Here is a 26,065-nt window from a genome sequence, read left to right on the forward strand (position 1 = left end):
TATAAAATATATTGTGAAAGGTTGTTAAGAAAAGGTAGAGCAAATTTTTTTTACGCAGGGAGAAAGGAGCGGTAGTTTTGCGTGTAGTGTGGTTATAATATACCTCTACACGAATATATACATATTTACTACGTATTTAGAAGTCCAAAATAGTGTTAGATTGATAAATTATATCTAATTATTAAAATGGAAGGTTTTCTATATGATGTACTTATCTAAAAGTCAGAAAAAAATGAAATGCATAGCTTTGAGCAAATATACTAAATCCTATATATTTTATAATAAATTATTAATTTGCTAATTAAATAGTGCTCAGCATCCGAGGACCTTAAAAATTAGTTAGGGTTTAGTAAACGTAAATAATATAGAAAGTGTGACATCATAATTACTGAATACAGTATAAAGCTTTACCGTTATACAATAAACAGGTTTATAATATAAATAAGAACCTGCTAAGATACATAATACGTAGAAGGTAGCAATTAGGTACGTATATAGTATTTTCAGGAGAACTACAACTGTCGACTTACCATTTACCAACAATTATTATTGTTCTTCTAGCGATAGTCGACACAATAGCAGATAGCTGTTTCTCTTATATTCTTGTCTTGTTGTGGTGTCCTGACGTACCTATGCTCTTTTTAAAGAATTTCCATACAAATTCAAATCGGTTCGGCAATTTGAAGAGGTAACAGACCGATACATACTACATTAATATTTATCTTTAGTTCATTGTTCTACTCATTGTTTGAAGTTAAAACTCAAAACACAGTGGGCTCTTGCATCAACATCGAATTTTAAACTTATGCTACAAAAGATTTAAACACCTGTTGAAGATTTGATTTGAGAAAAATTCAGTACAAAATGGTCTCAAAACAACTGATCAATAGATGTTTAATTTTTTGTGGTAAGACCGATGGTATTATGTTAAATTGATCTTAGAAAAACATGTAAGTCAACCATATGTTTCGAAAACTTTCCCGGCGGTAAGGCTGGATTTATATAGCTGGTTTGACCGCTACACCGCGAGATAACAAAGAAATATATGTAACGATTTATTTAAATAGCGGCGCGGTCACGCTGTTTACATACATTTGCTTAGTGCTATCTCTTTAAAACAACTGACTTTGAAGGGATACCAAGAATATAAGTAATAGAAATTAACCCCAGAGATATTATTGATACCTTTAAATTGTTGAATATTAAAAATACTGCAGATCTCTGGGGCATGTCTACAAAAATTATTAAATTAATAATTGATATCGTAGCTCCTCATCTAGCAATGATTTTTAATAACTGCATAAAAAATGGTGTTTTTCCTGACTTGATGAAGCATAGCAAGATTGTTCCTTTATTTAAAGCCGGGACTAAATCGGATCCCACTAATTTCAGGCCTATATCGATTCTACCGACCTCTAATAAAATATTTGAAAAAAATATTTTAAAACAATTACTAGTGCATTTTAATTCAAATAATTTGCTGCACGATAACCAATACGGATTTACTAAGGGTCGATCCACAACAGATGCTGGTATAGGACTTCTTTGTAGTATTTTTGAAGCTTGGGAGGAGTCGCAGGATGCCTTAGGTGTGTTTTGCGATCTCTCCAAAGCCTTCGATTGTGTTGAGCATGCTACATTGATCAGGAAACTGCGCCACTACGGCATAAAGGACTCTGCTCTCAGCCTTTTGACTTCTTACCTTAAAAATAGGACTCAAAGGGTTGAGGTAAATAGTAAAAGGTCCAATGGAACCAAAATAGAATTAGGTGTCCCACAGGGATCTATCTTAGGCCCATTTCTTTTTCTCATCTATATAAATGACTTACCTTATCTAGTAAAGGATAATAATAATGAGATAGTGCTTTTTGCTGATGACACTTCACTTATTTTTAAAGTGAAGCGACAACAGTCGAACTACGACGAGGTAAACAGTGCTCTCTCAAAAATAGTACATTGGTTTAATGTTAATAACTTACTTTTAAATTCTAGTAAAACTAAATGTATAAAGTTTACTTTGCCCAATGTTAGGCAAGTCCAAACCAATGTGCTATTAAATGATGAGAAGATGAATTTGGTATATAACACTGTATTCCTAGGTATTACACTTGATAGTAAATTACAGTGGGGCCCTCACATTGCTAATCTAGCAGGTAGGCTCAGTTCTGCAGCATATGCAGTCAGAAAAATTAGAGAAATTTCTGACGAAGACACGGCACGATTAGTATATTTTAGTTATTTTCATAGTAGGATGTCATATGGAATCCTTTTATGGGGAAACGCTGCCGACATTAATACAATATTTGTGCTGCAGAAGCGAGCCATACGTTCTATTTATAAAATGTCTGCTTTAGAATTTCTGAGAGATAAATTTAAAGAAATTGGTATTCTAACTGTTGCTTCTCAATACATTTTGGATAATGTAATATATGTTAGAAAAAATATAAATAAATTTAAAGTTAAAAGTGACATTCACTGTAGAAATACTAGAAATAAGCACAAGCTGGACATGCCAGTGATCAGACTTAGTAAAGTCAGTAAATCTTTTAAAGGTCAATGTATACGCCTTTACAATAAAATCCCAGAAAACGTTCAAAATCTTTCCATTAATAAATTTAAAAAAGTAGTCAAAGAGCGTTTGTGTGCCAAAGCTTATTATAAGGTCAATGATTTCATAGAAGATGGCACATCTTGGGAGTAGGATGGCTTCTTGCAAGGCTACTTCTACATTATTATATTATGACTTACAATTATGTATGTTATGTGTATGTTATGTGTAATTTGTAACTTAATATTATGACATTGTATATAATATTAAGTTACAAAATTGTAAACTTTATTTTAAAAGAATAATTTTTCTCTCACTTTTTTGGTAAAAAGTGGAACCCGTGCGAGTTTCTTACGCCGGTTCTTCTCGCCGGGGTAGTTCCCGAACCGGTGGTAGGCATCAGGTAGACATTCTGAAAAAATTTGATTCAAATTTACTCAGAAATAAAACATTTTTTATTTTTATTTTATTTTATTTTAGTAAAGATTCTAAATAGTAAATACTAACAATACGGAAGATGTCAAACATAGGCATCTTGTTTTTCAAGTATTCCTTCTGTTTCCGCGACATTTCGATAATTTATTCCAAATGTTACGGAAATTAGGCAAATAAGTGAGACATTATTAGTTCTTTAGTTTAAAAAATAATCTAAACGAGTTTTGAGGTAAGTAACCTATTCAGTTGTTTTAAAAGTTATTAAATGTTAGTTGTTTTGTACCATTAGTATAAGTACGGTCAATCTTAACAAAAAAACCAGTTTTGCCAAATTTAGGCAAGTAGTTCCGCAAGTGACATTAGGTTTAAAGGAATATTCTGAAGAAATAAATTGCTTGCTTGGTGCCTGTGCCTTTTTGACTAAATAACTAATTGATACTTATGCATGTTTTTGGTATGTAATACGTCTATGTTTCACAGATCTTATATATAACACAAGATGACGCCCGAAACTTCGTTGCGCCAAAACTCTCTTAAGAGGATCGACTACCGAGTTCATCTCCATACAAAAAGCCATAACGTTTTGCTACCCCTAAAACTTATCCGATTTCAACGATTTTTCACTATGTAATTGGCTCTAGTAAAAACTATGCTTCTACGTTTTCCTTTTATCCAAATTTTTCTTAGTTTGAAAGTTACGAGCTTCTGAAATCTAGGTTTTTAGGCTCAAATCTTTCTCGTTTAAATGGTTTGTATTTGAAAAACAACGTAAAATTTCAAACAAAGCAAAACGTACAAGCGTAGATTAGATTCTGCTGAAAAGATTGATACCAAAAAATATTAGTCTTAGTACAGTGTACGCGATTTTTGTCTAAAAATACCCAGAATCACAGCCGAACTGCAACTCTCTCTATCGCACGTTTGCGCGGGGGCCGAGCGCTGTGGCGACAGAGAATAGTTTTCCAAATACCTATTTTCTACGCTCGCGGCACTACACAATAGTCTTAACGCGAGGGAACCGTAATTTTTTCCGGTATAAGAAGTATCCTAACTTCTTTCCCGGGACAATAGCAGACAGACAGATTTTGCATTTTTAATATTAGTATGGCTAATTCTACAATACAACAATAATTAAAAGCATTACAAATACTCTACGTAGAGTTCGTACAAAAGGTGATAACGTATCGAACTACAACAATGTTTTAAAACGTGGCCTTAGTTCGGAAAATCCTAAACGTAGGAGGAAAAAACAGGAAGTTTCCTCATGCTAGTACAAAAAGTTTTTAGTTCGAATCTGTGTGTATTGATACACACCTATTAGAGCTGTTTAAATGCTCAATGGATAAGGACTATCAAACTTCTTGACATAAATAATATCTACAAGTTGTAACAGAACAAAGTGATAGTACTCTAGGGTGTGTAAGTAGCAGGCTTGGGCAAATTCATGACACTGGTGCGCTTGCCCATTCCAAAAAGTTTCCCTATAATATAAGGTATTTTTCTAAATCAACAATTTTATTTTTATTATCACACCCTTAATTTACTCATTTTTTTATTTATATTTAAGATATTATCTAATAACAGTCATATTTAATAGCAAATTACGCACGGACCCCTAAAGGGGAATGCTGATGCAGCCACACGTGCCCGGTCAACGCCATCGTCTTCGAGGAAACACATCAGCAGTTTCAGCATAACCGCGTTTTCGTAGTTATTCCGATTATATCAAAAAATTGTCATTCCATTCCGGTCTAGGATCGATCGCGGAACAATTATTGTAAATTAAATATAAGTTAATTTTAATAAATTTCTTAAATAATTTATGGTTTTTTTTGGAAGCCCAGGCTGCCGAATTCGTAATTGGCGCAGTCGGTAGGATACTTTCGGGGCTATCGCGATCGCATTTAAGAAGATTTCCGGGGTCTAGATTCGACACCGCGCGCGGTCGTTCTAGCTCTTGCTGTCCAGCATTCACCGAAGCATCGAACCTCAGGAGTAAGCAGCCGGGGCGCACTCAAACTACAGTGCAGCTTCAGAAAAAGCCAGAGAAGTCGACGAGTATGTGAGTACACTGATCTTTTTCTCATAAGTGTTGCTTTCCACGTCCAAAATTTTCCGTCCCACTAAAAATAGTGATAGGACCGCCTCCTCAAGGCAGGTACGTAGGGATAGCATATTGGATTTAAATCGTAATTTAGGAGAAAGCTCGAATCGCTCTCTACTAGATTATAGTGACGACGATAGTTTAAAATTAGATTTATTTTTTTATTCCGAGAGCTCAAATCGCTTTCAAGAAAATTTTGATCAAGATTTAATATTAATAAATTCAAGTAGTAGTAATTTAGATTTAAATAGTAGCATTTTAGGCTACGGTATTACAATGGATCCGGATACGATTTATAAGGCTCTTCGCCCGGTTCCCGAATTCGACGGGAATCCGAACATACTTACTAGATTCATCAGGATTTGTGATCAGATAGTTATTCAGTGTGTAAAAGATGGTCCAGAATACGAGTTATCTAATTTGTGCGTTATCAACGGTATTTTAAATAAGATTACCGGCCCTGCGGCTCGGACAATTAATTCAAACGGGATACCAGAAAATTGGTTAGGCATAAGGAACACCTTAATTAATAATTTTGCCGACCAGAGGGATGAAACCGCCCTCTATAACGACTTGGCTCTTGCTACACAGGGTAACGAAAGCCCGCAGGAATTTTACGACAGGTGCCAAACCCTTTTCAGTACCATAATGACGTACGTGTCCTTACATGAAACCTTAGCCACCACCGTGGAGGCTAAGCGAACATTATATAGAAAATTAACATTACAAGCGTACGTCCGGGGGTTGAAAGATCCTCTCGGCTCTCGCATAAGATGTATGAGACCCGAGACGATAGAAAAGGCGTTGGAATTTGTCCAGGACGAATTAAATGTAATGTACTTGCAGCAAAGAAATAATCCTCGTCCATCATCATCATCATTACCACCTTCACAAGCACAGATTAAATTACCTCCAGTTAATATTAATAATGTACCGCGAGCGTTACCAGGACCTAGTTGGCAGAAACCTGCATTCACACCGGCTTTTCAGCATCATCATAATATGCCGCAGCGACATCCGTTCCAACCGAGTAGAACGCAGCAAATGTTTAGAGCTCCCTTACCGAATTATAATCATGGATTTAGAATACCTCATAAAAATAATTTTTCACCTAATAATAACTCTGGGCCTAAACCTATGAGTGGAGTGAGTCATTTTGTCACTAAGCCCATGCCACCTAGAATCCCTGGCCATGATTGGCAAAAATTTGGGAATCCACCACCATCTAACTACTTTAAGAGTAGGGAAATGAATTACAATGAATTTTCTGACTACTACCCTGACTATAATTACTATGACCAACAGGAATATGACTATGACTATAATGACTATAATGACTGTAATGACTATGACGAACAACTTGCACTTGAACAATATAGTTATCAGTATTCTGAAAATTCACCAATATCGTATATAGACCATAACATACCTACAAATTCTAGCCCGACTCAGCACGTAGATAATTCAGCCCAGTCTAGCAAAAAACAGGATTTTCAGAAACACAAGGGTCGCACCGCACCCGAATAGAATTAAATTTACATTCAAAAAAAGAATTGCCGTATATACAGATTCACAATCCTCCTCTTAAATTTCTTATAGATACCGGGGCTAACCAATCATTTATAAGCCCCGAAGCTGTTCATAAATTTTTCCCACATTTGCCAAAAATATTCGATCCTTTTGAAGTTACAAATTCTCGCGTTACCAGCATACACGAACACACTATTAAAATTCCTTCTTTTCCAGAATTTAATCAGGATAAAAATTTAAAACTTTTTATATATAAATTTCATAATTACTTTGATGGATTAATTGGATTAGATTTATTAGAAAATTGCAAAATTGATTTAAAAGATAATATTTTAATAACGGACAGCGCTAAATTACCACTTTTGAGATATCAATGTAGGAGAGATAATATAAGACAAGAAAATATCCCTGCAAATTCATCAAAACTTGTTAATATCCCAATTGACCACGACGACGGTGAAGTCTATATACCAGAACAATTTTTATGTAATTTTATTATTCACGAATGTATCACGACAGTTACTGACAAAACAGCAATAGTTGAGATAAAAAATTTGACAGACACTGACTCCGTAATTTCGTTTGATTCACCGACGCAAATTGACGTATGTAATATTGAATGTACTGAACCTGTTCAGGACCCGACTCGAGTTAAGAATGTTTTAGACCGACTTAGAACCGACCATTTGAACCCTGAAGAAAAAACTAATTTAGAGACTTTGTGTAAAAATTACGCTGACATATTTTACATAGAAGGAGAACCTTTGACATTTACTAATAAAATTAAACATTCTATAAAGACCCATGACGAAATACCAGTATATACTAAAAGCTATCGCTATCCATTTATACATCGACAAGAAGTTAGGGATCAAATAGCGAAAATGTTAGAACAAGGTATAATACGACCATCCGACTCTGCCTGGAGTTCACCTATTTGGGTAGTTCCAAAAAAGGCCGATGCCTCAGGTAGAAAAAAATGGAGACTAGTAGTTGATTTTAGGAAACTTAACGACAAGACCATCGATGATAAATACCCTATCCCCAACATCACTGACGTTTTGGATAAATTAGGTAGATGCCAATATTTCACCACCTTGGACTTGGCGTCTGGGTTTTATCAAGTTGAAATGAACCCTGACGATATAGCTAAAACAGCATTTAATGTGGAGCATGGACACTATGAGTTCCTGCGTATGCCAATGGGATTAAAAAATTCCCCATCAACTTTTCAACGTGTCATGGATAATATTTTGAGAGGTCTGCAAAACGTAATTTGCCTAGTCTACTTAGATGACATAATAGTGTTTAGTACGTCACTTCAGGAGCACATGGTGAACCTGGAAAAAGTTTTTCGTAGATTACGCGACTCAAATTTTAAAATACAGATGGACAAGTCCGAATTTTTAAAATTAGAAACTGCATACTTAGGTCATATAATTACTAACGAGGGAATAAAACCTAACCCCGATAAAATCAAAGCAATCGAAAATTATCCATTGCCAAAAACGACTAAGGAAATAAAACAATTTTTAGGCCTAATAGGATATTATAGAAAATTTATACCTGACTTTGCACGAGTAACTAAACCCATGACAAAATGCTTAAAAAAGACAAATAAGATAGCTTTAAATTCAGAATATGTTGAATGTTTCGAAAAATGTAAGACCTTATTGACTAATGACCCAATACTACAGTACCCTGACTTTACAAAAGACTTTATACTTACCACTGACGCATCGAACGTTGCTATAGGTGCCGTACTTTCTCAGGGCCCGATCGGAGCCGACAAACCCGTCAGCTTTGCATCTAGAACTTTAAGCACTAGCGAGACAAACTATAGTACCATTGAGAAGGAGCTTTTAGCTATTGTGTGGGCTACAAAGTACTTTAGACCCTATCTATTCGGACGAAAGTTTAAAATAGTTACTGACCATAAGCCCCTTCAATGGATCATGAACATTAAAGAACCCAACTCGAGACTAACTAGATGGCGACTCAAACTCAGCGAATATGACTACACTATAGTATATAAGAAAGGCAAGTGTAACACCAATGCCGACGCCCTATCTAGAGTTCAAATTAATAACGAGGAAATAGAGTCCCTTCTCACAGAATGCGGAATTGACCTTTCTATAAGACCTGAACCCTCTGAAGGTTCAACCACCGTTACAGCACATACATCAGCTGAAAACCCTATACTCGAGATCCCAATTACTGACGAACCACTTAATAAATTTCATAGGCAGGTCTGTCTCACGATAGTAGGTGACATAAAGCGACGACCGACTGTTACTAAGCCATTCGACACACACACACGTACACATATTCAAGTATCCGAGTCAAATTTAGAGCAGGATGTAGTAGACGCTATAAAAGAGTATGTTAACCCCAAGATTAAGACAGCCCTTAAAATTACACCTCCCCTAGGTATGTACTCTATCATACCGATACTACAAAGTAAGTTTAAGTCATCCTCCATGCATCTTGTTTTAGCAAAAACGGAGCTGGAAGACGTAAAAGAGTATTTGCGACAACAGGATATCATAAGACACTATCACGAAGGAAAGACCAATCATAGAGGTATAAATGAGTGCTATTTGGCTTTATCTCGCAAATACTATTGGCCAAAGATGCGCGAAGAAATAACGAAGTATATCAACGAATGTACTATCTGTGGACAATGCAAATATGATAGAAATCCTGTTAAACCCCAGCTCAACATCGTACCACCAGCCACGAAACCATTTGAAATAGTACACTTAGACCTATTCACAGCACAGAATGAAAAATACTTAACGTTTGTTGACTCTTTCTCTAAATACGGACAAGCTTACCATTTACGTGACGGAACGGCAGTCAGTATACTACAGGGACTACTTACATACTGTACACACCATGGACTTCCCTTGACAATTGTGACTGACAATGGGACCGAATTCACCAATCAATTATTTTCCGAATTTGTAAGATTGCATAAAATTATTCACCATAGAACCCTACCCCACTCACCCAATGACAATGGCATCATAGAACGTTTCCACTCCACACTTTTAGAACATCTTCGAATATTAAAATTGAAGCAGAAAGACGAACCGACCGTTAACCAGATGCCCTACGCAATATTAGCATATAATAGTTCTGTTCATAGTTTCACAAAATGTAGACCCCATGACATTATTAGAGGACATTTTGATCCTAGGGATCCACTAGACATCAATCTGACCGAACATCTAATGCAGCAATACGTTTTGACTCATCGAGACCAAATGAAGACAGTTTACGAAATGATTAATGACTTTACTACCCGTGACCGTACTAATTTAATGAATAACAGAAATAAAAATCGTGAACCAGAAATAGAATATGTCCCAGACCAGCAGGTTTTCATCAAAAACCCCATGGCCAACCGACAAAAACTAGCACCCCGATATACACATGACAATGTTTTAGCTGACTTACCCATTCACATTTACACATCTAAGAAAAAAGGACCTGTTGCGAAAGCTCGCCTTAAGCGTGCTCCTAAGACTAAGAATTTGTTACAGGATTCGACTGTTGATGATACTACACCTGACCATGGCAGCAGACATAAGACTTGAACAACTTGACAGCGGACCTGGACTCTTACCATTCAGGCTCGGTAGAGCAAAGTTCATCAGCCATTATCATTCATTCATTCAATATGTAGAACTTACTGAGTTAGAAGAACGTATTGACTCTGTATATAGTCAATTAGATTATTTTAAGACTAAGCTAGATAACATATCCTTACCTATATTTGAAATTCAAATTGATTATTTATATTCTAAATTAACAAAGGTAAATTCGCAATTAAAAACTTTCGAACCTAATAGAGTACGTAGAGGAATAATTAATGGTTTAGGATCAATAATAAAAAGTATAACTGGTAATTTGGATCATTCAGATGCCGAAAGGTATAATAACGTAATAGATTTATTAGAGAAAAACGAAAATAACTTAGTTTCAGAATATAATAACCAAATTAGTATCAATAAAGCCTGGATGAATCAGTATGATATGATAATAGATAACCTAGTAGATAATCAGAAGAAAATTAATCAAACTTTAGAGTTGATTTTAGATAAATACAGTTCGGAAGTAAAGTTTGCAAAATTTGCACAGTTGCTAGCAATTATTACTGAGAATACCGACGACATATATTTAGAATTAATTAGATTAGAGAATATTTTAGGTTTTATCCGTGCATCGAGCACTCATCATAGCATGTTAAGTATAGATAATTTAGAAAGTATGATAGGTAGACTTAAGAAAATTTACAGCAATAATGAAATCTTAGAATCTGATTTAAGAGACTATTATGATATTATTAAACCTGGTAGTTATTTTCTGGATAAGCGAATAGTTATAGTTTTTAAATTTCCTGTAGTAGCTCTCAATGACTATGATTTCTTCCGTCTGTCCATTGTCCCGAATAAACTCCAACAAACATTTATCCCTCCACATCCTTACATAGCAACCGATGGGAAATTTTTCATGTACATAGAGGCAGAATGTCCGAAGATAAATGATTACCTTCTCTGTGAAGAAATGGTAAACTATCAACCCCGAGAGAGCCCTGACTGTATACAGAACATCATCATCAATCAGTCTCTGGACAAGTCATGCAGCCCCACGAAAGTCACCTTAACGAGAGAAGCTATGGAGCAGCTTGATGATCAACATTATACCATAATTTTCCCAAGGCCGACTAAGATTCAACTACAATGCGAACGAAAGGAGTACAAAACGATATCCGGCAGCTTCCTGGCTACGATACCCCGTGGATGTTCCCTGCGGACAGATTCGTTCAACATCATTAACAATAACGACGAGATCAAAGGACAACCCCTGAAGATCGCCGAGGTTCGAGACAACCTTGCAGTCGCAGACAAAGATATTCCCCATATGACCCTCAATTCTTTCGACCTGAAGAATCTACATAGCCTGGAAGACCAAGTAATTCTACAGAGCCCTGTCCATCTAAATCAAGTATCTTCTTCACTGTACCATACAACGTTGCCCTTATACACGTTAGTACTTGGTATAGTTACAATTTCCCTTATTCTTATCATCCGACGTCGCCACTTGCGTCGACAAAAGGACAGTGGTCTAAACGAGGGTGTCACTCCAACCAGCCAAGCTGATCAACCAGTCTACGCAGTTCCTGTAAAGAATCAAGAATCTCTGCCAGCAACTTTCTCGCTCAAAGTCCTCAAATAGTTGCTGCTCTGGGGGTGGAGGAATTACGCACGGACCCCTAAAGGGGAATGCTGATGCAGCCACACGTGCCCGGTCAACGCCATCGTCTTCGAGGAAACACATCAGCAGTTTCAGCATAACCGCGTTTTCGTAGTTATTCCGATTATATCAAAAAATTGTCATTCCATTCCGGTCTAGGATCGATCGCGGAACAATTATTGTAAATTAAATATAAGTTAATTTTAATAAATTTCTTAAATAATTTATGGTTTTTTTTGGAAGCCCAGGCTGCCGAATTCGTAATTAGCACTTAATAGAGTTATTGTGCTTAATTATTTTCGTATATTGTTTTAACAACTTTGATTAATATCTACGTTATTATGCCATTAACTACGTACCTACTGTAATTATTCTTTAATTAATTTATATGCTAAGTCAAATGATCAAATTAAGAAAACTTTTTGTGTCAGCTAAAAAATTACGTAAGTAGAAGGTTTTTTTTTACAATTTTATTACGATCATTTTTTATTTCTAGTCGAATGCGGCGAAGCAAAAAACAATGTTAATCATTTCGACACTTTATATTTGTATTTACCATACGCTATATTATGTAATATGCTACAAAATCTACAAAATAACTTCTTTGATATTAAGATTTATTTTTCATACTATTCTGCCAAAACCTGCCAAGTTTTGAAAACGTGAACCGATCATGCTAAGGCCAAAATAATCCGCCGATCCTGCCAAAATGGCAGGAACCTGCCACATATGGTCGCACTGCTACAAATGTTTTAATTACTAGACCCATCTGTGTATGTTTTTGTAGCCTCATAACAAAAAGTTAGTGCTTCACGGCTATTAATGCCCAGGTGTCATCAGCACCAAGGTTCCACTTCCGACACCAAAAAGTATATACAAAAAGTAAAGTATAAATTCATACAAAAAGTATAGCACGAGGCCAAAATGTTTTACAAACAACTAACAAAAAGAGTCTTTATTAATCTTAATTAATTACTTTATTGCGAGTCAGTAATAATATGTCAGTTTTTACTCGACTACGGCGAAGCTAAAAGGATTATGATTTTGGCAGTGTATGTTTATTTTATAGTAGCATAGAAATTCGATTCCGATTTCGATGAATAATGTCACTGGTAAAAAGGCATAATCTTATCTTATATTATATAAAATTCTCATGTCACAATGTTAGTTACCGTAGTCGTCTGAAACGGCTTTACTGATTTCTACTAAATTTTATATGCATATTCAGTAGGTCTGAGAATCGGCTACTGGGTACTTTTAAGTTTTTATATTGATACTTGTGCATTTGTTTGATGAATGATAGTAAATTATTACAACTCGAGACTGACGGCGACCATTGTTCGTGCGACGGGATAGCGATGAACGTTGCCATGGTGCCATACTTATTTAGTCACTTCAATAAAATAATACGGGCGAAATAAGTGAGATATAAGTGTTAAGTACGTAGTATACTTTATATGGCGATGGGCGAAATACTTTATATGGCAAAACAATGTTTGCCGGGACAGCTAGTATTATATAAATTGCGTAATGTGATTATAGAGTTTCAAAAGTTTGATAAAATATTAGTTACCGTATACTGCCTACTATAAACTACCTACAGTTCCTAATTTAGTAGTAATTTAAAGAGAAAATAATTTATCTCTATTACTCAGTAATAACAGTATGATAAACCTTTCGGATAAAGTATTTGTTGAAGTTGAAAGAATGGACTGGTAGCTAGTTAATTATATTATACAAATAGATTCGGTTACCCAAGTACAATAATAATCATTGGTCCTACATACTGTGTCATAATATACTATCATAATAATTATAATGTATACATCTATACTTATTATAAAACAAAGTCGCTTTTTTCCCTCATATCCCTTTGTTCCCTTTAATCTTTAAAACTACGCAACGGATTTTGATTATTCTTTCAGTGTTCGATAGCCCATTTATTGAGGAAGGCTATAGGCTATATTTTATCACGCTAAGACTAATAGGAGCGAAAAAATAGAGGAAAATGTGGAAGAAACGGGGAAAATTATTTGAAAGGGCTAACTTGAACGCGCTTACCTCAGGAACTACTGGTCCGATTTGAAAAATTCCTTCAGTGTCCCATTTATTGAGGAAGGCTATAGGCTATATTTTATCACACTAAGACTAATAGGAGAATGTGGAAAAAAACGGGGGAAATTATTTGAAAGGGCTTATCTCGCGAACTACTGGAGCAATTTTTATGTTATTTGGCACAGATAAGAAGTAGACCACGTGAAGGATCATAGGCTAACGATTTTAAACATTTTTTTAGTGGCTATATATTTTATACCCGTGCGACTCCGGGGCCGGTCGCTAGTATATTATAATAAAAGAGTTATTCCATGATTGTAATATACCTATATTAGTGCGTTTTTACCCGATCACAGCGAAAGGCCAAACAAAAGGAAAGATAACGATTTGGTGACTTATGTTAAACTGTGTAACTTTAGACGGAGCAATAAAGGTTCTCCCACGGTACTTAGTACTATCTGTCGTTAATCGTAAATCCTTGTTATTCGCAATACTCAATAATATGCTTAGGTTAGGCCCAATAAATGAGATATCGTTTCAATTTCGGTGACATTAGCCGATTTAATTTAAATTGGCTTGGTTTTATTAAAAAAACCAAGCCAATTTAAGGAGTAAAAGTTTATTTATTTGAATTTATAGTGTGCAAGTGTGTGATCAATGCATAGGAATACTCTCTATTCCTTTTACTCTCGATCAGACGCCAGACATTCCTCTTAACACGTATATAGTTCACTTTGTTCATTTGAAAAATACTTTTTTATCGTTTTTGCGAGAATTGAACTTAAAAATTCCGAATTGGGAGCTAATTTCTAAACCTCAGAACCAAAGAGGAGTAAAATGCCCATGTAAAATATTAGTGTTGATAATCCTATCTAGGTCAAGGTACCAAAAATACAGCCTGAAAAGTACATCCATAACGGCTTATCTCAGTATATAAGTTGCCCTTGGTCGGATTATACCCGTATGCATTGTGCTAATGTTTACTTAGCATTGTAGTACGAACTTGGAACATATATTAATGTTTAATCTATACTAACATTGTAGATGCGAAAGCATGTCTATCTGTTACCTCTCCATGGTTAGACCGATGAACCGATTTATATTATATGTATAGATTTTTTTATAAGATTAAGAGGCTACAGGTAGTTATAAAGAAAACACTTAAGACTGACTTCACCAAACTTTTCTTTCTTTAAGGGTCATATACAGTGTGTAACAAAAATAAGTGATAATACTTTAGGGTATGTACGTGTTCCTTGTAGAGAGTTCACTGTGAAAGTAGCAGCGCTGAAAGACGAAAAAATTTTTTCACTTTTGTATGGTCAAGGGCCCGAGCGTCACGAATTTCCTCATACAAAAGTAAAAAAAAATTTAGTCTTTCAGCGCTGCTACTTTCACAGTGAACTCTCTACAAGGAACACGTACACACCCTAAAGTATTATCACTTATTTTTGTAACACCCTGTATATCTCTAAAGTCAGAAAAGTTTTCAGCAACGCTTATTCGCTGAGTCCCTGAGTCTTTATTTCATAATAAAAACTCAGGGACTAAGGTAGGTAATATATTTTAAATATTAGTGTTGGTAAAATCTTAAGGCCCTGTATTCCCCGAAACGGACGATTTTCACGTTGTAAAAGTGACAGGAGACATAAAAATATAGTAATTTAAATTCTGAAAAAATATATGTGTTAGTTAAGGATCTAACACAGTGGAATTTATATTCCATTACACAATATCATGAACTTCACTCGATAGAAAAAAAACCCAAAGTTACCTCTTCCATTAATGAAATTTCCTTACTATGTCCAAATTATTTGGAATTTTCAGATAATTTTTGTACTGAATTAAAGATTATCTAGGGAGAAGAATATATCTAGGGAGTTTCGTTTTTTCGACTCGATTCAATTGATGTATTTAAAAATACATACATAACAAAATTCAAACTACTACCTATATTTTTATGTCTCTTGTCACTTTTAAATCTTGTCTGTTTCTGAGAATACAGGGACAGATTCCCGGAATCGCCGCTAGGAAACATTTAAACGTTGGTGAAAACTGGCAAAGTCCTCCTAAATCCTATGCATTCTTCAACGTGATGAAATAATATTCCATATTGCATCTTTGTATAGGCAACTAGGCAATGAATATTTTATTCTAAAATCTGGTTAATCTAGTTTAGTTATGCAGGGTGTAACAAAAAAAAATTGATGATACTTTAGGTTGAGTGTGACTCCCTATATAGAGTTCACTGTGAAAGTAGCAGCGCTAAAAGAGAAATAGTTTTTACTTGTGTATGGACAAACTCGTGACGCTAGGGCACTTACCTATACAAATCACAAAAAATGTTACTCTTCTAGCGCTGCCACTTTCACAGTGAGCTCTATATAAAGGGCAAGTACACACCCTAAAATATTATCACTTTGTTTTGTTAGACCCTGTATATAATATAGGTATTAGATTACGTGGTCTGGTTAGGCTTCTGATAGAAAAGGTCATTTCCATGCGGAAATTCACGACTGATTTCATACTCGAGGCTGATCAAAGATTATTATACGAGTAATAGTTAATTACACAGTACTAACTTGATACTCAAGGAGGCTACATCACTAGTCACTAGATACTATAAGGGAATCTAATTCATAAACTTATGTAGTTTGTTCGCTTAATAATTTGTACATGCAGTCAAACGAACAAATTATGAGAAACGACAAATGACAATCTTATTTGTGCACCGTGTAAATTGTTTGCTCTAGTTTAGGATCGCCTCGTTGAATATTTGTCCTTTCTTTTATATGTGGGTCATTATAATTGAAATCGTACTTTTTTGGCTGAGAAATACCGTTTTGTATTCCGTGGGGGATAGAGGGCTCCCATCGCGGATATGTAGGACTCACTGCGCCCAAAAAGATGGGACGCAGCCCTACCCATAAACTCGGCATTACTCTGACAGCACCAACCTTGGGGCAGCCAAAGGAAGAAGACCTCTGCGACAGTCAAATTGATATCTACTGACTCAACAATCCATACATCAATAATTCTAATACATATTATTATTAATGCGAAAGTCTCTCTGTCTATCTGTCTGATTTTGATGAAATTTGGTATGAAAATTGGGTCCCGGTAACGGACATAGGATACTTTTTAAAAAAAAAAATTACGGTGCCCGTACATTCTTTGGTGCAATGGAGTTGCAGGCATAGCCTAGTATAATAATATAATATATCTATGGACGCTTCACACCACGTCAGTCTGGTCCTGTACTAATACCTGAAGGACTTGTGTTACAGGTACCAACAACGGAAATATATTTAATACTTTTGTACTATACATATATTTAAGATTTTTATTATATTATACACATAATTTTCAATGTCCCCGGGTCTGGATGTGTATTAAAACACATCCAGACCCGGGGACATTGAAAACTTTTTGTTCCATCGGCGGGATTCGAACCCGTGACCCCCGGCTTGGGCTGCCACACACTCAACCATTGAGCCGCAGAGGTCGTCAAAGTAGTTTTTATAAAAATACGAAATGTAAATAAACTGTTGATTCCTAGGTCAAATTATGTAAAACTCGTTTGGACACAAATGATAGACGTATATTTTGCGGTCACAAACTTTATAGTCACGTGTGTGTCTGATTTAGACACGTGTTAGGTACATCATCCGTATATTTAGAGCCTCTGCCCTCTACTATCTAAGGCCTGACGTCTTTTCATATACTATGGGTAACAGTTTTTTACAATATACCTCTAGGTACTTTGCTGGTAGTACTTTACAAGGAAAGGAAAAACATAAACAACCTTCAGATTGAAAAATATACATTTAATAGCTGATAAATCAAGTTATTGTATTTTTAAATAATCTATCGTGGATAAAATATTTTAAAATTATAGCCTTTTGGTAATAGCCGCTGTAATTAACAGTGGTTTATTAATCAATGCCATTATAAGGTAATGCCTTATACCTAGTTAAAATTATTAAAATTACAATGATATTATCTTAAATCTTTAGCAGGTTTAAAAAATACTTTCTTTACAGATTTTAATCGATTGGATTGCAAATATGTGTGGAGTAGTGAGTTAGACATAAACGTGATTATGAGTGTATTATTGTGACATCAGTGATATCAAACAAGCATCTGAGAGATTAGTGATATTGGTCTCCCGTGAGATTAATGCTTGTCTGGAGATTATTACGCCTGTAAAATTTGAGTTACACTCGTGATATTGATGTAACACCCGTGAGAATACCACGACTGTGAGATTAGTGTAACACCCGTGATACAGGATGCAGGACAAGAAGTTCGAGCCGTCGCCGCGGGAGACGTGGCGGATCACGAAGAATGTCGTGGTCATCGGCCTGGCCTTCATGATGCAGTTCACAGCCTACTGTGTGAGTTTAATGGCTTGAACATATTGATGTTGATTTAAAAATAATAATAATAATAAATATTTATTTTTCTCACCACAAAATTACACCAATATCAAAGATTCTACATAAATCACAGGTTTTGTGGGAGACTGGTGCCTAAACTAGGCGTTGCCTGTATTTCAGGACACCAGAGACTCCGGACCATCTTGCAAATTACAATACAGTAGAACACTAGTTATTATTGCGACATTAATTATATTTTATAGTGAAGGTAAAACAGAATAGGTTGGGTTGCACCTTTAACTATAACTGTAACTTTAACTGCAATGCAAAATGTCAAATCTTTGGTTAAAGTTAAAAATGGACGCCATCAAGACGCCATATTTAACCATAACTATAGAGCTCGACAAGGTTTTAAATGCACGTAGCGAAAAAAGGAACTAACGCTGTCATCATACAAAAACGCCATTTTTGACAGTTCTCCTTTACCAGATGCAGCACCCCCGCCCACGTTCATTTATAACCTTGTTGGACCAGCTGTCATCTGTCAATTTCTCCGGTCAAAGTTAAGTTTAAAGTTAAAGTTAAATTTAGCCTTAACTATAACCATAACTTTAACCTTAACTTTAACTTTAACCACGCCTCTGGTGCAACCCAACCTTAGACTGGTCACTGGCCATAGACGGACCGCAAGTTGCAGTCGGGACCTAGAGCGGTCGCGTTGAACAAATGCTCCGACCGCTCAAGAGCTGCTCGAGCGGTCCGGTATTGCGATTTGGGGATATAATTTAATTTTAGTATGGAAACTGCAGATTGCCGTGCGGCCACCGTATCTTGCATTCGGTCTCGACTCTCGACTGCAAGATGCGATCCGTCTATGGCCAGCCTACGACTACGCAGAATCCATACTAATATTATAATGCAAAAATGTGTCTGTCTGTCTGTTACCTCTTCACGCCCAAATCGCTGAAACGATTTAGCTGCAATTTGGTATGGATACACTTTTAGTTCCGACTTCCGGGAAAGGTCATAGGCTACTTCTTATCCCGGAAAAATGTACGATTGCCGCGCGATAAACGAATTTTGGCACAACGGAGTTGCGGGCGTCATCTAGTCTTTTAAAACTTGCCAAGTTTAAATGGGACAAGCCGTTTGAAATCTGGAGCCCTGGGGGATAAATTATTCCTGTAACTAGAATATCGTTTTATTCAGAAGCCATCTCAATTAATAGTAATAATTGTAAAATATTATCCATAGCCGTATAAAACTTCCCGTTGGAAATCGCTTAAAAATTACACTACGGTATATTATAGAAGCCAAATAATATGATAGGAGCAAAATACACGTTTATGTGAAATAGTTTTTGAATTATGATGGGGTCAAAAATAGCTGCAAATGGTTCGTGTGAACACACGGTGCTGTTTGCCAGTTCTGTTTAAATTAAACTTGAAACTTGATCATACTTGAACTTGAACGCCTCCGTGGTCTAGTGGTTAAGAGCGTGGCTCTCGACTTGGTGGTCGTGGGTTCGATTCCTGCGTTGGAAACATGTTATTCCCAAGTTTGGTTAGGACAATGCAGGCTGATCACCTGATTATCTGACAAGTAAGATGATCCATGCGTCGGATGGGCATGTAGAAAGCGGTCCTGCGCCTGATCTCTCGCCAGTCGTGTCGGTCTTCCGTCCCACTGGGTTATGAGAGTGAAGGAATAGAGAGTGCTCTTGTGTACTGCGCACACACTTGAGCACTATAAAATTACTCCTGCGTAATTGCGGCCTGGTTTCAATGAAACTGGCCACCGTCACCGAAATCGGTGTGGGGAGTATTATATTATACTTGAAGTTGGATTGACACGCTACCGCGTGTCTAGATGATATGACTATCGTTGACTCTACATTCTCTATTTCCAGGGTGCATCAAACCTGCAAAGCTCTATCAACGCGGAGGACGGTCTGGGCACGGCGTCGCTGGCGGCCGTCTACGCCGGACTCATATTTTCCAACTTGTTCCTACCTGTCTTCGTCATAAAGTGAGTTATCAACTTTAGTCATACTAGTGTTTTAATGCGATAGTCTGTCTGTAGACACATAAAAGACATAGACAATTTTAAAGATTCTCCGTAATAAATAAACGGATTATCCGTGCAATTGCATTGCATTCTCATCTTTAACTTAGGACATTGAACTTGCCAACTATTTATTGTAGTAAGTAATTATGTTAAATAATACTAAGTATGTAAATTAATCTTGAGAAGAAGAATATTTCAATTGCTTTTGTTTGGCATTAAAAGAGCCATCCTTCGGAACGGATTATTTGAGGCAACCAGAAAATTGGCGTGACATTGATTTTACACTGAAGAGTGAAGATATTTCTACAGTTATTAAGTTTAATATTGGAACGAAGTTCCTTATCGCGCCTTGCGAAAGGGGGCTAGACGGAAAAAGTTGTAACGACATGACACAAAAGTGTCGGTATATTATAACTGGAGCAAAAATGCTATAGTTGTAAGCCGTGCGGTAGTGCGTGTTTCTCTCTCTCTTTTTTTTGGGTATTTTTTTAAAAAACTTCTTTCCATCCGGGTGTCCCTTGACACCTCTCAAGTTTTTTTAAAGTTTACGTGCTAAAATGTTTTTCATAGCGCGTCTTCCTAGAAAAATCATGTTACTTTCCAGATGGATCGGTCCAAAGTGGGCGATATCTCTCTCCTTCGTCACGTACATGCCGTGGATCGCGTCGCAGATGTACCCAACGTTCTACACCATGATCCCCGCTGCTCTGATACTGGGCCTCGGCGGTGGCCCGCTGTGGTGTTCCAAGTGCACGTACTTGGCTATAGTAAGTACCGAATCTACCTACTTGTATTAGTTTCTTCATTTCCATGAGGAATTCGTTGCCACAACAGGAATGTTAGCGTTATAACTTATAAAAGATGGTTCTGATTGCGGACTTTTTTTGCATATTATGCTACCGAAAGCTTCTTTGTTTAGTTATATACTAATTTGAATAAAGTATCCTAATAGTCTGGAGTATTAGTACAGTGGCTCGTGGTTAGAATTAATGAAAAATACAATTTTAATCCCTTTCGAGCGTGAAGATATTTTAATGTAAACTCTGTATCCAATACTTCCATACTAATGTTATAAATACGAAAACTTGTGTCCGTCTGTCCGTTTGTCTGTCTGTCTATCTGTTAACTCTTCACGCCCAAACCACTGACCCGATTAAACTGAAATTTTGTATGGAGATACTGTATAATATTATGTATGGTTCCCGCTCGATACGATATGAACGAATTTTAGCGCAACGGACATGCGGGCGTCATCTAGTCGTCCATAAAATTTTAATTGACACCGACTTGACAACCTTAGGCCTTAGCCCATATTCCTTGACCTTTAAGGGGTTCTTAAAATGATATCTTAAAATATGACGATAAATTTCAATATTATGTAATTAATTATTTATTCAAAGTTGCAAAATTGTCGTGCACAAATGTCAGACACATAGTCAGTATGGTTATTTGTTACATAATCACTTTTAATCTGGATCAATATAAAAGTTCAAAGTGTTTTTAACTGACTTCAATAAAAGAGTGATCGGTTATTTTCAGGTGTCAGAGGCGTACAGTCAGATAACCAAGATCCCCGCCAGCGCGCTATTAACGCGGTTCCTCGGAATATTCTTCATGATATTCCAGCTGAACCAGATTTGGGGCAACCTCATTTCTTCCTTGGGTTAGTTGCTGTTTAAAAGTTATTGATGGCCACAGCTGGGATATTTAACGATTTAGCACCATCATAATATATTTTCTGTCAAACTCAGTTCAGTAGTTAAGTGATCAATCTGAGTGCGTTCGTTAGTCCGACTTTTGACTTCTTTATTATATATTCCTCTTATTGTTCCATAAACCGCCAAAGTTCAAAATTTTAATCGAAGTATAAAATATAATAGTTTTTATTTTGTTTTAATTATCCTAAAAAGTTAACTTTGATATTTCAATACATACACACTCAGCAGATTTTTTTAAGAAAATGCACTAATTCCATAAACATTTAACATTTCAGTGATAACATCAGGTGACAACGAAGCAGCGGTCACCCTGGTGAACGCGTCGCTGATCCCCGAGATATGTGGCGCCAACTTCCTGCCCAGCGCCGACTCCAAAGAGGCCATACAGCATCAGCCCATAGAGAAAATTCAGATGATTTCTGGTAGGTATTTTAATTTCTTCTCTTATTAGTTAGGTCCAACGGGTGCTAATTTTAACAAGCAATTCTCCTACTTATTTTAGTGTAGTGTACGTTGCTGAAGTTCAAGCTAAGAGTGTTTTTTCTATATTAAAATAGCAAATTTGTTTAATGTGGTTTTGTTTACAGGCATTTATCTGGCGTGCATGGCCTGCGCTGCTCTAATAGTTGCTGTTGGTGTGGATTCTTTGAAACGGTAAGTTCATGATTAATGAGTTTGTTTCTTATACTCATAAAACAGCTTTTATAGCAAAGCTTTGCATTAGTAGCCTTAAGCTAATTTGCTAGCGCTAATTACGGAGATGAAGATGAACAAGAAAGGATGACAATTGACACACAATATTGATAAGTAACAAAATATCACTTGCGATGGCTTATGTCTTAAAAGTGTGGATTTTAAACTTTTTCTTCGTATCAGGCATTAGCCAAGGTCTCATAAGCTATGTTCCTGGATTATTCCAGATATGAGTCAGTCCGGGAGAAGTCTGGCGCAAATGTCTCCGGGTTCGCGCTGATGGCGGTGACGCTGCGGCTGCTGGGGGAGCCGCACCAGATCATGATCGTCCTCATCAACATCTTCGTTGGTTACGAGCAGGCCTTCTTCGGTTCTGACTTCACTGCGGTATGTGACATTGGTCATACTTTGTTAAGACCCACTTGCCAGAGCCAAAATATGTTTTACGACCCATATTTACTTAACTATCACATTATAATATCTGATTGACACTTACTAAGTGGGCCCCTAAACGATCGGAGGTCGAAAAACGCGCCCGGCGTTGAATATCAACCCTAGACGGTCAATAATATTGCACATTACGTGATATTGCACGATAAAATTGATCGTCTATGGGCCCGCTAACATTTTATCGGGACGAACGAAAGTACTACGTAGTACGTACCCTTTTTTGCAGGCTTTCGTATCATGTGCAGTGGGCACGGGATCAGTTGGGTTCGTGATGCTGGCGTTCGGCGTCGCTGATGCACTCGGCTGTATGCTGTCAGGCTATTTAGCGAAGGTAACTATCATCTTCTTTAGATTACTTTATTATTTGTTGCATCAGTGCTCGATGGGAGGAGTATAATAATTTATTTTCTTCTAATGTAATTGGATTGTATTGTAGATACTTAGCCAGTATCTACAATACAATCCAATAGTTGCAGTTGATGTGTGATTTGAACATTTCACCGCTATTAAACTTTCTAAATTGCAGTCAAACTAGATAATGTCCGATGATGATGAACTCCGTTGCGCAAAAATTTGTTTATCGCGCGGTAACCGTACTCTTTTCCGGGATAAAAAGTGTCGTATGTACTTTTCGGGACTCTAAGTATCTCCATACCAAATTTCAGCAAAATCGGTTCAGCGGTTTGGGCGTGAAGAGGTAACAGACAGATAGACACACTTTCGCATTTGTAATATTAGTAAGTATAGATATTAGTCCATTTTGACAAATTCAAACGAATGGACTTTAGATAAGGGCTCCCTCACACAAAATTGTAAATTGCCTCGCATCGCCCCATAATGTCATTTTTATAATAAATTTTGTCGCAGACATTTGCGATGCGATACGAATTCGCAGTTATGTGTGGGAGTCTTTACTTATAAGAGAGATTTTCCCTCAGCTGACAGGCCGCGTGCCGCTAGTGACGATCGGCGCGGTGGTACAGAGCATGCTGTTCATCACGCTCCTGACGTGGCGGCCGCAGGCGAACTCGCTCACTGTGCTGTACGCGGTGGCCGTGCTCTGGGGACTGTGCGACTCCATATGGATGGTGCAGATCAACGGTGAGTATGCATAGAGTCTGACCTGCCTGTCTATGCATAGAGGCTATACTTATACTAGTGCATAAGCGCAAGAAAAGTATAGCCTTACCTAAGAGTAAATAGGGCTATCTTATTTGCGGTCGCATTTTTTTTATGAAATAAGGGGGCAAACGAGCAAACTGGTCACCTGATGGAAAGCAACTTCCGTCGCCCATAGACACTCGCAGCATCAGAAGAGCTGCAGGTGTGTTGCCGGCCTTTTAAGAGGGAATAGGGTAATAGGGGAGGGTAGGGGTGGGAAGGGAAGGGAATAGGGGAGGGTAGGAGAGGGAATAGTGTAGGGGATTGGGCCTCCGGTAAATTTACTCACTCGACGACTCAACCTCAACTCAACCTCAACCGGCGTGAAACAGCGCAAGCGCGGTTTTCTGTGAGAACGTGGTATTTCTCCGGTCGAGCCAGCCCATTCGTGCCGTAGAATGGCTGTCCCACGTCTAAACGTCATTTATGCCTGTCTGGGTTTTTGCTAATCTTTTATGAAAATATGACCCATTTACCTTTACATAATATTTTATGAAGACCGGGATTATGCTTTTTAATCCAAGATTTACAAAGAATTGCAATGAGTAGTATTAATTATTATATTTTGTAGTCAGTGATAAACTTTAGGCCAGACTAGCGCAAGTAGACGAGATAATAGAGCTTTTAATGAAGAGTACGCTACATATTTGCCGTCAAAATCTCTAGTAAAGAGTTTCTTAAGCTAGCATAAAAATGTTTAAAAAAGCCGTAGACTATCACGTTGTCTACAAAGAAATTAAATACCAGTTTAGTCTCTATCACTCACATATTTTTTTTCCAGCATTCTCCGGCTGCCTCTTTCCCGGCCGTGAGGAAGCCTCCTTCTCCAACTTCCGTCTCTGGGAGTCAGTGGGGTACATCATCGCCTACGTCATCTCCCCCCACCTTCGAACCAGCACCAAAACATATCTTATGTTTGGTGGCATGATCCTCGGCCTGGCTCTGTACTACGTGGTAGAATACAGACAGAGCAGAGAGAAGAAGTTAAAAGAAGAAAAAGTAGAGAAGATGCAGCCTGTGGGACATGTTAATACGGCGTTTCAGATAGCTGAATAATTTGTGCCTATTATAATATATACCAGGGCTCCCCAGACTGTGTATCGCGACGCCCCAAGGCGTCGCGACACTGTCTCAGGGGCGTCGCATGTCAACACAACCAAATCGAGTAAGCGCCTCGCGCATTATGTCAATCATACATCCCAGGATTCCGGGGATAAATCCCCGGTTTCAGAAGCTATGCTCAGAAAAACAAGCGCAGCCTTCACATTAGCCAGCCTTGCTGGTTTTAATATCTTTTTTAAATATCTCTTTTAATATACAAATAGTGTTTATATGATAACCTATGTAGGCTGGTTCTAAAATTAATAAAAAGTATTTTTGGGGGCTGGGTTGAGGGGCGTCGTAAAGAAATGGCAAAGTTGATTAATTAAATAGATATAATTATTATAATATACATAATATTATATTATAATATATAATAAAATAAAATAGATTTTCAATGTAAACGTAATGGTTACATTACGTTTACATTGAAAATCTATTTTATTCAGTTGATTAATTAAATAAAATATAGATATTATTATATTATTATTATAATAAGATGATAGAAATCAACAAAAGCACTCAAAACTACATATACAAAATAAAATACAATCAGCTGATC

At 36.9% G+C, this 26,065-nt stretch overlaps 1 protein-coding gene across 1 annotated transcript; it reads left to right on the forward strand.

The window, feature by feature from the left end:
- On the forward strand, positions 1–25,633 carry LOC121733377 (UNC93-like protein). The gene is made up of 11 exons (XM_042123606.1): positions 1–34; positions 17,978–18,331; positions 20,223–20,341; positions 20,985–21,147; positions 21,920–22,043; positions 22,374–22,520; positions 22,686–22,752; positions 23,019–23,178; positions 23,468–23,572; positions 24,180–24,342; positions 25,184–25,633. Exons 2-11 carry the CDS (start codon positions 18,227–18,229, stop codon positions 25,456–25,458), a joined length of 1,428 nt encoding a protein of 475 aa, XP_041979540.1. The 5' UTR covers positions 1–34; positions 17,978–18,226; the 3' UTR covers positions 25,459–25,633.
- Positions 25,634–26,065: the final 432 nt, after the last annotated feature.

This window comes from Aricia agestis, chromosome 13 (genome assembly GCF_905147365.1).
Source record: "Aricia agestis chromosome 13, ilAriAges1.1, whole genome shotgun sequence".
Lineage (NCBI taxonomy): Eukaryota > Metazoa > Arthropoda > Insecta > Lepidoptera > Lycaenidae > Aricia > Aricia agestis.

Bases quoted from the DNA above. Each gene is read 5' to 3' on its own strand.
- LOC121733377 (XM_042123606.1), top strand. From the start codon at position 18,227: ATGCAGGACAAGAAGTTCGAGCCGTCGCCGCGGGAGACGTGGCGGATC. The intron at 21,148-21,919 runs GTAAGTACCGAA...GGTTATTTTCAG, and splicing joins AGTGCACGTACTTGGCTATA to GTGTCAGAGGCGTACAGTCA. The intron at 23,179-23,467 runs GTATGTGACATT...CCTTTTTTGCAG, and splicing joins TCGGTTCTGACTTCACTGCG to GCTTTCGTATCATGTGCAGT.